This window comes from Aricia agestis, chromosome 5 (assembly GCF_905147365.1).
Source record: "Aricia agestis chromosome 5, ilAriAges1.1, whole genome shotgun sequence".
Taxonomy (NCBI): Eukaryota; Metazoa; Arthropoda; class Insecta; order Lepidoptera; family Lycaenidae; genus Aricia; species Aricia agestis.
This window is the reverse complement of record NC_056410.1, coordinates 17,535,409-17,550,199: the sequence shown is the minus strand read 5'-3', so window position 1 is coordinate 17,550,199 and position 14,791 is coordinate 17,535,409. Positions and strand designations below refer to the sequence as shown.

At 35.2% G+C, this 14,791-nt stretch overlaps 1 protein-coding gene across 1 annotated transcript; it reads right to left on the bottom strand.

The window, feature by feature from the left end:
• Positions 1-3,216: 3,216 nt before the first annotated feature.
• Positions 3,217-8,835, bottom strand: LOC121727143 (retinol dehydrogenase 14-like). The gene is made up of 2 exons (XM_042114822.1): positions 8,787-8,835; positions 3,217-4,336 (listed from the first exon to the last, which is right to left on the bottom strand). The coding sequence occupies exons 1-2, from the start codon at positions 8,833-8,835 to the stop codon at positions 3,435-3,437; spliced, it is 951 nt and encodes a 316-aa protein (XP_041970756.1). The 3' UTR covers positions 3,217-3,434.
• Between the last annotated feature and the right edge of the window lie 5,956 nt (positions 8,836-14,791).

Genomic DNA, 14,791 nt, shown 5'->3' with positions numbered 1-14,791 from the left:
GTTTTTGGTGGGATATATTCCTGTCTACATGTATTTCCTGTTCTAATATTTTTAAGAAGTCAAGTTTATATTTTTTCCAGCGCTATGCAAAAAGTACTTATGATCCAAGAGACCAAGGGACAAATCGCCGATATTTTTAACGTATTTAAGTTAAAACTGTAAAAATATTTTATTTATAATATTTAAAAACCTTATCCTTAAATCTGCATAATATTATCATTGTACACTACCATAAAGCTGCATAGCAAAAGAGCAAGTGAGACAAATCGCCGATATTTTTAACGTATTTAAGTTTCCACTGTAAACATATTTTATTTATTAATAATATTTAAAAACTTTACATCCTTAAATCTGCATAATATTATCATTGTACACTACCATAAAGCTGCATAGCAAAAGAGCAAGTGAATTGTCCCAAGCCGCTCACTGTATACTTTTTCCCGGGAACAACAAGTTTGTTGCAATCCCGTAGTTCCCTAATTGCTTAACTTCACCAGTATCTCACGCTGTCCCTGGATTAATTTAACTTGAAGCATACTTCAGTCAACAAAAGCACTGCTCACGATGTAGCTTTTAATGCAGTTTAAACGGTTTCGACCCAGGAATTCGATAGCTCGCGCCCGGGAAACCGAGTTAACTAGAAAACGTGGTTTATTTTACATAGACAGCTGATACAACTTTGTACAGAGTTTTTATTTTATTTGTCCACTACATGTTGCCCCATCGAAATACTATTTTCGATGTAAGGCTCACTAGTTCGTTGTTGTATATATGTATATGTACGAGACGACGAAAATATAATATAGGTTTTAGTTTGTGCAAGGACAATTTATAGTATTTGTGATAGGACAGTAAAAATATTATATAGAGTACATAGTTGAACATATAGATATTAACTTGTAGTTTGTTCATAATAGTAATAGGTTTAAAATACTTTAATTTAATTCATAGGTTTCATATAAGAGTGAGACGGAAATAAACCATCTCATAATTTGTTTTTATTCCCAAAACCAAATAGTTTAATAGTCAATAGTCGCATTTTATTAGTTAATTTGTATGATTTTATGTCCTTATTTCTAATTCTGTTAAATTTAAATAGCTTTAATAGTAAAAATAGCATAATTATATCGTTCTTTGTAAATTTCGTGTTAGAGTAGGATAGACATATACAAAGTAGCATGTAATAGATAGAGATAGCTAGATTAGTCACTTTGTTTAACCAATTTTCCGTAGTTTTAATAGTTTACGTTTAATATTGTAATAGAAATAGGTAAATAATATAGTATAATAGTGTTTAGAATTAGTAACATAGCATAAGTTTGTACGAAATAGTGTAAATATTTAGAAAAAATAAAGAAATTTTGGCGGGGGCGAGGTAATAACGGGACCGATAACGGGACCGCAGGTCAGGCCCATTGTTTTAAACCTAGTATAAATAAAGGGCCGGCCGGCCGCCAACCAGACCGCTCCGAGCCAGCCTACCTAGAAGAAACAGCAAGACAAGAAGAATCGGGAAAATATTGGGGAATTATTGGGTCATCGCTACATCGGAAATAGAAGAAAGGCTGGCCGGAAATCTACCTCGACCCCCGCTAATAGTACAATAGTGACGAAGTGTTTTCTTTCGACCACCCAGTACAGAAGCCGTTCTCGAGTAAATTCTCGCACGGCAACACTGTACAATATATATATACTAGCTATTTGACCGAGCTTTGCTCGGTATTCGATAAAACACGATTAAAATGACATTTTCTAAAAATGATTCGTAGCTAGATCGATTTATCGCCCCCGAAACCCCATATATACTAAATTTCATGAAAATCGTTGGAGCCGATTCCGAGATTCCAATTATACCTACTTATATCTAATATATAAAATTCTCGTGTCACAGTTTTCGTTGCCATACTCCTCCGAAACGGCTTGACCGATTCTCATGAAATTTTGTGAGCATATTATTGAGTAGGTCTGAGAATCGGCCAACATCTATTTTTCATACCAAAAATTATTTATATGGCAAAACAACGTTTGCCGGGACAGCTAGTATTATATATACAAGAATTGCTCGTTTAAAGATATAAGATAATATTATGTAGCTTGTAGGACCGTAGATAATAGTCAGGGTTCCCTAGCACAATTTTTTTTGTTTACTATCAAGCTCATTTTTTGTGAGTAGCTTCATTTTGATAAGACGAACAACATTTTTATATCTGTGAATAATCTCAAAAGTGGTAGCTAACAGAGATAGAAAGGATTTCATACGTTGATTTGATGGTCCTAAAATATGGATTGTTCTATATTTGTAGGACAATGTTACTCTTAAATTATATAACTATTAACCTATCAACATACAAAAAATCTGCTGGTTAGGGTTCCGTTTTAGGGTTCTGTAATCAACAAAATTTGTTCTAGGACCCTGACTATAAACTTTTTTGCGATATTAAAATTTATATTTGATGCTCGTTTTCAAACTAAGTAAGTACCTATCAATAATAATATCTATTCAAATCTGTAAAGTGTACAGTAAAGTGACAAACATAGAGACAAACATACATAAGTATGAATATTTTAATAGAAATATTAAATACCCAATAGAAAATTTACTTTTGTTGATATCAAATTTCTCGTAAAATATACTGAATGTATTTGCATTATATCCTTACTATAATGTCTGTTATAGTAAACCAGAAATCATAGAAAGAATTTCAAATTCATATTAGGTACTAGATTATGAATATGGGTGTGTAGTGAGTAAAGATATCGACTCCACTATTTCAATCAACGTCTTCTTTATTTGCCTTGTCGTCTTCAGCAAATTCTGTATTTGAAGTGACTGTTGAACGTAGAGCTGTAAGAATGTCATTACATTTTCTAGCTCTGATCTGCTCCTGTGCTATTTCTTCAATTTGCGCTACACTCTGCTTATCATTCTGTATACTCCGCAGTTTTGCACCAACGTAACCGATGCAATCACACAGTTTCTGCTGCAGATTATCAATGCTCCAATAGAATTGGAGATCCAACAACATTGAAAGTAAAAATCCAAAGTACAGTCCTCCAATTCCTGCTATGAAATAATACAATTTTGGATCACTCGTTGACAATATGAAATCGTCAGTAAAAATAAAATAATTTAAAAATTGCATAAGGGATTCAAGCAAATACGATTCACTCATTTTAATTTTGTACTATTTTTTAGAAATATCAAATATGTAAAAGGAAAGGTGGTTTTATTTTGGTTTATATTCACATGTCTGATATGCCAATGACAAGTACTTTTATCTTTTTCTGTTTGATAAGATCAATATTATTCCTGTCATTTAATCCATAAAGAAGAGATGAAGAGTATTTACTAATTTACTAACCGAAGAATAAAACTTTTATTTCTCAGATTAATTACTGCCATATTTCTTCCGAGCACAATATTTTCGTGTTAATTAAATACCAACAACTTTTTCTGACATACACCACAAGTTTGTAGCGAGATCTTTGTTTGAAGCCTTTTTGTTAATTTCTTTTACTCTACATTCTTCGAAGTAGCACCCACTAACATTTTGTACGTCCGGCGACACAGCCAAATATATCGATGTCTGTGCGGCTTCACAAGGTGTTTTAACAAATTTTCCAAAAATAAAAACAAGGACCGATATTAGGGTTATAGGTACATGATTTACGATGTTACTTCTGCTGCATCCCGGATGAAGAAAGTTAGCAGTAACGCCTGTGCCCTGAAGACGACGAGCCAGTTCCACCGTCATGAGAGCAACACACAACTTGGAATCACAATACAAGTAGAATGAAGGGAAACAACCTGTCCTCGGTTCAATGAGATTGTCCAAATCCACAAGTCCATATTTATATGCCGTGGACGAAACATTTATTATTCTACTCGGAGATGATTGAGTAATCAGTGGTAGAAGCAAGTTAGTGAGTAGGAACGGTCCGAAATAGTTGATCTGCATCCCCAATGAAATTCCATCGTCTGACTTCATGTTGGGAGTAAACAGGACTCCTGCATTATTGATGAGAACATCCAAGCGTTTTTCTGTAGATAATATTTTTTCAGCAACAGATCTCACAGAATCGAGACTGGCGAGGTCCAAGTAGATGAAGTGTACGTCGGTGTTCCCGGAGCGCGCCACAATAGTGTCTCTGACACTGTCGCCGTGCCGCTCGTTGCTGGCTATGAGGACACGGGCCCCTCTCTCCGCGAGGTCCGCGGCTGTCTCATATCCGATGCCGGAGGTACCACCGGTCACCAACACCACTTTGCCGACTAAGTGACGGCTACTGACGCACACGCCCGTGGTTATTTTGTGGTGAATATATGAAATCAAAACTAATATAATAAAAAACAGGAAAAGTATTAAATAAATAAACATTTCAAGGAGCAGACACTACATGTCCACTGCGACTGAGAGTAGAAATAGAAGATAAAATTAATTGCTCGATGTGCGTTTAATATAAACACTAAATCAGATATTATGGATTGATTTATTGAGTTGTTGATAGAAGTGTAATGCTAAATAATAATAACCCAAGTTGTTACAGACCTGTATTAAATAAAATATTAATTATAACTTGATGTTTTTAGGGTTCCGTACCCAAAGGGTAAAAACGGGACCCTATTACTAAGACTTCGTTGTCTGTCCGTCAGTCTGTCTCCAGGCTGTAACTCAAGAACGGTTTTAGCTAGAGAGTTTAAATTTTCACAGATTGTGTTACATATCAGTTGCCGCTATAACAACAAATACTAAAAACAAAATAAAATTAATATTTAAGGGGGGCACCCATACAACAAACGTGAATTTTGGCCTTTTTTGCTCTATATCAATAATGGCAACAGGTAGGTACTTGAATTTTTCACAAAATCCTTAGTTATGTGTGTACTTTAATATTTTATAATAATATTAAAATAAAATAAAAAATTAAGGGGGCTGCCATACAAAAAACACAATTTTTGGCCTAATTTTGCTACCATAATGATACGGAACCCTTCGTGCGCGCTCTCGACTCGCACTTTGCTGATTTTGTTTGCTATTACATTCTGAGGATGAAAAATCTGAGAATTGCAATTAATGCAGTCTCACAGAACATTGACCCAGGAAATGCGGTTATTTGCGTACTCGGAAAGTAATAAGAGGACATGAGTGGATGAAGCAGATAAGTAACAATTTGAAAACTGACGTTTTTTTGCATACATGGAGGCTTTAGGCTCGGGAAAATAATTGAAAATCAAAAACTGTAGATTTTATGTACAGCTAGCTATTATTAGCCAGATGATGAACTGTTTAAGTTACAAGTTTTGTTAAAATTATAATTATAAAATGAATAATTTCCCTTATGTTTTAAAATGTTAGTTACCTAGTTCAATCACCCATATATTTAATTGTTATTTTCATAAGTAGTCGCAATAAATCTTAATATTAAAAAGTCGTGTCACAATGTTAGTTACCGTACTCCTCCGAAACGGCATTACGGATTTTTACCAAATTTTATATGCAGATTCAGTAGGTCTGAGAATCGGCTACTGGCTACTTTTTATATTGATAAGTGCATTTGTTGAATAAATAATAGTAAATTATTACAACTCGAAACTGACGGCGACTATTGTTTGTGCGACGGGATAGCAATGGACGTTGCCATGGTGCCATACTTATTTAGTCACTTCAATAAAATAATATGGGTGAAATACTTTATAATATGGCAATACAACGTTTACCGGGACAGCTAGGTATAATATAAAATTACAATAATTTAATTACCCTTCATTAAATATAGTCATTAGAGTTATTCTTGCAGAGTGTCTTAAGCAAAATTCTTAAATTGTATAAAATAAGCATTGCTTTAATCTGCGTATGTGCCCTGACGGTCGTTGGATCGGGAAATATTTCGTCCATAGCATTTGGACGCTCTCCAACTTTGAACGGGAAAAACTCTTTCCCCTGTGAAAATATTACATGGATGTGCAATACTTTAGCCGAACTGACCAGTGCTTATCAAAATGTATTAGAGTTGTGAATATGGAAACTTGTGAGCAGCAGCACAGCAGCAGCTTACATTCCATCAAGCTTTTTAAGTCGTTTTCATAGGCGTCTATCTAAATTGTGATCTTAACTTTTTTGATAAATAAAATTTGTAACAAAGATATAGGTACTTTTTCCAATCTAAAATGATAATAAATAGCACATCAATGTGAAATAAATATCAAATACACAGGAGCATAATTTATATACACAAAGAACATACAAAAAGAAGATTAGGTGTAATAATAAAAATAAAAGTGCAATAAGTTTATGGTGATAATATATCTATTTATTTTCACACACTCACACAAATCTTTTTTACGTCTCTAATAAATACTTACATCTATTGTTAATTTTATACAAAGCTTCGGTTTTAACATTAAGTACACGAAACTTAAAATTAATTCAGTCACTTGATAGTACAGCGGTTACCAGAAATCTTAGGCCTTAATGTCGGTCAGTTAAAACGAAAACTTAACATAAAACTAACAGTCACAGCCATTTCAATAACATAACAGTAAATTTAACAACAAATCAACGCTTAAAATTACTTAACATTAACAAAATTGAATAACCAACGATTCGTAATGTACAACAATGGTTGTTTAATGAGAATTTTATCCCCTAGGGGGGGTGTGTTAACACATTTATTCGACATTAAATATATTATACTATTTAAATTCAGTTGCGAGTTCACAATGAAATTAATTAGGTGGACAACAATGATAAAATTTAACTGAATATGACAATTGGTAATGTCCAGTCCTTGGTGGAGGAAAAAATTCTCATCAAATGTTGTAAATAAAAACTGTTCATACATAAAACGTAAACGAATGAGTATGACACAGCCTTATACACAACTTAAGCATCCTGTAAGGGTAACACGTACCCATACAGAAGGCAAAGAACGGAGGCACTTGAAATAAGGCACTGTGTGATTACAGCATGTAATCAGACGCAAATTTTGAACAATAACAAAGTATAAACAAAAAACTTAACTCAAAAGTGAAATTCAACAATATTTTACACATGTAACAACAAAACCAAAATTCAACTTAATTTAACAGTGAAACTTAGTCGTAAGAAAGATGTGTTTTAAGAAAGCCCTTACTTAAATGTTATTATGAACTCGACATATTTATATTTCCTTATTAACTTTTCTGCTGTAGATATTTCCTTGGAAATCAGTGGTTTATTAATTATTTTGTTTTATCAAAACAATCATCAAACAAAACAGGTTAAGTTACAAAATAAAACATAAACTTAATGTTTTAAACAAAAACACTAACAATATTGTTGGAGAGAGTCAAAATAATATACAAATTACAAATGATCTCAAAAAATCTATTGCAGTAATGTTAGATTTTAGAATGTTTATTCTATTATCAAATATTTTAATATACTGAAAACAGAAATGTATTTAGCAGAAAAAAATAGAAAAGAAAAATAAAACAAAAACTTAATGACGGTGAACGTACAACTTAACGGAAAAAATTAAAACAAAAACTGAACATTAATTTTAACGCACAACAAAAATGTAACATAACAAAGTAGGAAATAACAAAAACAAAAACTTAACCCTTCCTTAAACTTCACTGAAATTATGATGGCAATGTTCAAATAAAGGAAACAACGCGTCGAGTGTATACGTGGTTGAAGTATTAATATAATATGAGTATGTGTGCATTTGCTTGATTATCGGCGCTGTTAAAAGTTTTACATTGATCCAATGACTAATCGAGCGAAAATTTTGATAAGCTTAAGTAAAAATATTGATTTATTAATTTAATTGATAAATATGACTTAACTATCTTTTGAATTTTAAGAATTCTTGTGTAATTACATAAAATCACTATGTAAGCACGAGTCAAAACGTATTTTTAGTTATTTGAAATAATCTTAAAATTGATGATAGCATGCCAAATCAAGGTTCATATGTGATTGAATTTGTTGCATCTACAGCTACAAGTAATGCATAAGTAGCAATATTTTTAAGGTTTAACAAGAACAGTTTTTTTTAAGAAATAACGTTACTAACATTAGGTAACAAAATGATTTTGAAAGTAGTTTCACAGAAACAATAACATTGAAATAAAACAAAAACAGGTAAGATATCAATGAAGTTTTCAAAGTAAACGGTCTCAAACGAAAACAAGATGTCTACGATGTTTTTAAAGTTAACGGTAACAAACGAAAACTATCAGATATAAATGAAATTTTCAAAGTTGACGGCAAACGTGTAAGTAACAATGAAATTTATCAAGTTACAGAAAGAAAAGAAAACAGGAAAGTATCAATGTTTAAAAGTTAACAGTAACAAAAGAAAACAAGGGAGTTTCAATGAAATTTTAAACATTAACGTTAAAAAACGAAACACTTATGACATTATTCAAAGCTAACGGTAACAAATAAAGGTAACGTGGAACTAACAAAACGCGTAACAGTAACAACACCGCACATTAAGGCTCTCATATTGAAATACATTAAGGCTCTCATATTGAAATACATTAAGGCTCTCATATCGAAATAGAAACGTGGTGTAACGGAAACACTGCAAACCGATACAGACATATTACGACTTATCCTAAAGAACACAATCCTAACCTACGACTAACCTATCTTTGGGATCCTAGAATGATCTGTGGTTCACCTGATTTTTTTCTGGAAATCCATTTTGTGGAACATTAGCCCACCTCGTTGGGCAAAATGAATTTTTTTATTTGGTTTGTTGTCATCCTTGCTGCATGAAACATTTTTGGTTACCATCCAATAATTTGTAGATAATGCCGATGAGATATTTCTTTCCTGACATTCTGGAACAATAAATTAAGTTTAAGATTAATATAATATATTTTTTTTATATTTATTAATAATACTTATTATAAAATTCACCAGATTTTAAAGTATCTCTTAAATACATGTTATGTCAAGGGAGTTGTTCATGTTTGAAGAAATTATGTTCAACTTTAAAGACATCCATAATAATAATAATAATAGCTCCCACGCCGAATTCGGTGACGGTGGCATGTTTCATTGAAACCAGGCCAGCTATGCAGGAGTAATTTTATAGTGCCCAAGTGTGTGCGCAGTACACATACAAAATGAAATGTTTTTAAATACCTGAATAATATTTTTTTTAAACTTTAATAAACTGAACAGACATAACTACACAAGTCAATAGCGAAACTAAAATAAACTTCACTTTAAAGTAGAGAAATAAAAGTAGCTTACCTGAAATTATTCGAGTCTCCAATTCGCGAGCTCGCCGAAGACGTTTTTCAAGAAACAGCTTTTCCGTAACTTAAACATTAATTAACTTCACTTCAAGTTTTAATTGACAAACTAGTGATAACTTTGCCGGGGACCCGGCTGGGTCCCCGTGTTTACTGTCGCTCGTCAGATCCGGGAGTGATTTTCGATTGCGTCCACACCCCTATATATACGGGTCCCGAAATCGGTCCCCGCGCTACCGTGAGAGCGCCAGCGCACGTGGTCTTACACCATGGTCCATGCCCGAACACAATAGCAAATTTCTTTGTCCCATTCATTCAACCCCTCGAGCGTCTTACGTATCTGCGCTTACCTGTACTTGCGTAAGGGGCGCAATCTCACCCGGTGGGAAAGTACGTAATCTAACGGAATTTAATTATATGAATGTATTATGATTTTATTCGAGGGGTCCCAGGATGTAACTTTCACACGCTCCTCGATATTATTATTCGGTAATCCTCATCCGTAGAATCTTATAGAATTTTTAGTATCACTAAAAGTTTTCAGTGTCGTGTTTTACGTCGGTAAGTTTTATATCCTTATTTTAAATTCGTTGGTAGTTTATTAAAAGTTTCATAAAATTTTATTTTTTAAATTATCGTTTACATATTTTCGTTCGTTCGTTCGTTCGTTTACATATGAAAACCATAATATTTTAGATGTTTTAAAATATTCAATGCCCGAACGACGAACGAAACGAACTTATATTAAGAATCTTTACAACCTTACACCTCCAGGATGTAGAAAACGCAGTAAACAACGAGCGGAACATTACACCTCGCCTCTCATTAATTTACGGCCATTCAGGCCCCAACCGACTCCAATTGACTCGGCCGAGTGTTATGGATCAACAAAAGAACCTTTCTGCGATACCCGAGGACGTGCTCCGCTTAAAATAATGACTTTTAATTTATTAAGGTAAGTAAAATCCGGTATTGTTTCACCCCACGAATTTCTAATGACGCTTAAATAACGCTAAAATTAAGCGATTTTAAATGCAGCGGTCAGCGGAGGGTTAGCGGTTTGCGGGAGTATAACAGGCATGTGAATTATTGGCACTCGAATTCTGAGCGATATATAAATTACAAAATTACTTCCTGAATTCGCGAATATTTTTTATGTAGAATGTACTTATTGTACAACTAAGTACTTGTACTAATATGTATTCTGTGGTACAACTACAATTGGTTTGCCTAGCTTGCAGCAGGCCGGAAAATACGATACATAAATAGTACATCTTGTACAATCCAGCTCACAATTATTGTATACGACCTTTGGCCCGCGGCTTCGCTCGCGTTAAAGAAGTATTATTATATACAAACTTTCATCCCCTATTTGAACCCCTTGCGGTTGGAATTTATCAAATTCCTTTCTTAGCGAATGCCTACGTTATAACATCTACCTGCATGCCAAATTTCAGCCCGATCCGTCCAGTGGTTTGGGCTGTGCGTTGATAGATCACTATGTCAATCAGTCAGTCACCTTTGAGTTTTATGTATATAGATAGAAGATAGAAGATAGATTTTATCGAAAATACATTCGGCGTTTCCAATCAGATGTACAAATTTAATGTAAAGTTTAGTAATATTTCGTTATCGCGAAATTAGCAATAAATTAGAACAAACTTATTATGAGCAAAAAGCTCGCAAGCCCAAACATAAATATTAGAGATAGAGAGATAAAATCCTAAATTATTCCCAATTTACTATTATCGGAAGAAATATATCATCGGTAGACGTAATATGTTATCTAACCTAGACACACTATCGCTGCAGTGCGCCTATTAGCTTGGTCCACACATGTGCCTTTTTTTGTTCATCAAGGGCATGCGTTTAGCGTTATAGCGCAGTCAACATCTCACGTGAGGCATGCCCGCGACGCTATGTCATAGCGTCTTTTCTTTACAACGCGGGTGGATTTTGACTCATTCAATTATTGAATATGCCAAACGAAAGTTGAATAAAAAGAAAATGACGAAAAAGGTGAAATTGCATAGTGTGGACATAGCTATTAACTTTGCCCACACTGTGCCTTTTTTGTTCATCAAGGGCATGCGCAGTCAACAGTGAACGTGAGGCATGCTCGCGACGCATGCCCTCTGACCGTATCCAAAACTTTCGCTTTGTTCTTTAATGACAATGTTAGCGTTGCGTTCGTTGACGCATTCAATTATTGAATGCGCCAGTACAAAAGTTGAATGAAAGAAGATATGAAAATTGAAGATGAAAGTGCACAATGTGGACATAGCTATTGTACAATGTAACATCGAGCAAATTGATTCCTAGGCAGTTGACGGACCAACGTTATTTGGTCGGATCATGTCAATTCAATATTAATTGCATAGACTTAATATATACTGGTTTATGATTAATTGTGATGCTGGGTTTGACGTAACGCGACCTTAGCTAGGCTACATCTGGCTACATCTGGCTAGGAATCAACTTCTCTCATAGTACCATCGAGGAAGTTGATTCCTATGCAATTGACAGACCAACGTTATTTGGTCGAATATGTCAATTCAATGTTAATTGTGATCTGTCAGCTGGGTTTGACGTAACGCGACCAAACTACGTGGGTCCCCCATCTGGCTAGGAATCAACTTTTCTGATAGCACAAACGCGCTCGCCGACTCTATAGGGAATTCTGAAATGCTTGTTTCAATCGTTTCATAGCAGCTATCCAATATTCATGCTTTAGCTATTCAGTTTATTGAAGTATGTACTTTGTAAAATATGTGATGTATTTAAATAACTTTTTCTTTTGTATGTAGACGACTTTTTTTCAAATGGCTAACACTACGGCTAACATAATTTAAAACTTTTTTTTTTTACTTACTAAGGACTAATATTTTATATAATAATTGAGCATCACAATATTATCTATCCTACAACAAAATACAATAAACTATACATATTATAGTACTAATATTAGTTAATTCATGTAACACAATTATTATAACATAATGGCGGCTCTCGACATAGGCGAACGCGTTGGCCAACGCGTCTGCAGACGCGTTGGCCCAATGTGTAGAACGGGCGTTCGCGCGTTGGCCGTAGGTATTTATGGCGGCTCTCGACATAGGCGAACGCGTTGGCCAACGCGTCTGCAGACGCGTTGGCCCAATGTGTAGAACGGGCGTTCGCGCGTTGGCCGTAGGTATTTAGACGTTGGCCGACGCGTCTGCGAGCTTGCCGCGCGGGTCGGAAATGCCGGCAAAAGATCAAAGGACATTTGTCGCAAGCTTCGCGCTCCATCCACACATAGGCCGCGCGATCAGTTCGCCCGGAGCGGCGATGAAGAGTGCACGTTTCCTTCTTGTGGCGAATTAACATCTAACTTGACGAAATGGCGAACAATATGAGTATCGAGAAAACATTTAAATTTATTGGGCCCTATGGGTCTATACAGACGGACCGCATTTCAACTGCAATCCAACCGCAAATTGCAGTTGAAGTGCAGTTTGAATGCAGTTGACACGACTGCAATAGAACTGCAAACCGAACGCGCAGTCGGATTGCAGTTGACTGCAGTCGTGTGAACTTCATACCGACTGCATCCAAAATGCACTATCCCACCCACCCGCACGCTCCACTCTCCCGCGCATGGAATTGCATTTCAAGTGCAGTTTGGATGCAGTCGGTATGCGGTTCACACGACTGCACGCCAACTGCAACTGAACTGCAATCCTACTGCGCATTTGGTTTGCAGTTTTATTGCAGTCATGTCAACTGCATTCAAACTGCACTTGAACTGCAATTTGCGGTTGGATTGCAGTTGAAATGCGGTCCGTCTGTATAGACCCTATCAGAGTAAAAACTGCCTGTGGAACCAAAAATCGTATCAAAAGTTGCAAAAAAAAAAAAAAAGGTTATTGGACATTCTATTTTCCTCACGATGTTTTTAGGGTTCCGTACCCAACGGGTAAAAACGGGACCCTATTACTAAGACTTCAACGTCTGTCTGCATTTCTGTCTGTCCGTCTGTCTGTCTGTCCATCTGTCTGTCCGTCTGTCTGTCTCCAGGCTGTATCTCAAGAACCGCTATACTTAGCTAGATTTCTGAAATTTTCGCAGATAATGTACCTATATCTGTTGTCGCTATAACAACAAAATATACTAAGAACAAAATAAATTAAATATTTAATAAATAATAAATATATATTATTAATTATTAATCATGATAATTATAATAAGTAATAAGTAGATAATAATTTTTATATATAATAAATAATAAGTAATAAAAAAATTAAATTATTTTAATATTAGGTATAAAATATGTAAAAGTGAGTTTATTTCTTTGTTTGTTACGTTTTCTCGCCTTTTACTTATTTAATTCGAGAATACCCTTTTAAAACTTTTTCTTGTCCACATTTACAAAGTAATTATAAGCTGTGAATAAATATACAGCTGCAGCTGTTAGCGACTCAACATCCATTTTGAATCCGTCCGCACATTGGCGCGATCCAAAGCATACTGAACGACCTTCCTATGTGTGGATTACTCACAAACGCCGTTGCAAGCGCACTGCCAACGCGTCTGCAGACGCGTTGGCCAACGCGTTCGCCTATGTCGAGAGCCGCCAAGACGTTGGCCGACGCGTCTGCGAGCTTGCCGCGCGGGTCGGAAATGTCGGCATAACATTACTATAATCAAGATATTGCTCACAACTTTTTGGTTTGAGAACCAATTACGTTTTTTCCGCGAAAAAACCATCCCATATCCTATCCCGGAACTCAAAGTATCCCCGTGCCTATCTAAATCAGTTCTGCGGTTTGAGCATAAGGAGCAACACACAAACAGATAAACTTTCGCATGATATTGGTATAGATCATTACTAAAAGCTTTCTGTAAGTTGAAAATAGTATCACTGATCAGACAGACATACAAATAAAAAATTAATTAATAATAGCAAGTATATTATCTAAGACGTAAGTAAGTAGGTACAGTAATAGTAGTAGTATAAATGTGCGTGGATTGTGCTGGTGTCACTGAGAATGTCGAAATATCCGCTAAACCCAATCCATTTCCTGTATTCGTATTCGTATCATTTGAAACTCGTAAACGGATCGAATCCTTTGATGACACGGCCCGTATGCGATACCCAAACGAAATACATGCGCATGTAGCTTGCATTTAGCCTGCATTTAGCCTGCATATAGCGTGTAGCATAGTCTTAGACTCGGATTCCAGCCCCTGGGAAATGCAGGAGAATACACCGCATTTCTTGTTCCGTACCGTTCGGCTCACATTACGTTCGAATTGCTAAAGACATTGTGAGCTATTTCACTATCGCTATCTACGTAGGTGTGCCACGGAGGGATAGAAATATTGAACTCAAAGCTGGGCTATTTGCTTCTTAAACTTGTTTTAAACTTCTCTTTGATTTCATCATAAAATTGTAATATTGTAAATCAATATTATAATGATAATAAGTATTATCGCTCTCTCTATAGTCTACAGTCTATACTATATAGCAGCGGTCGGCAACACGCGGCCCGC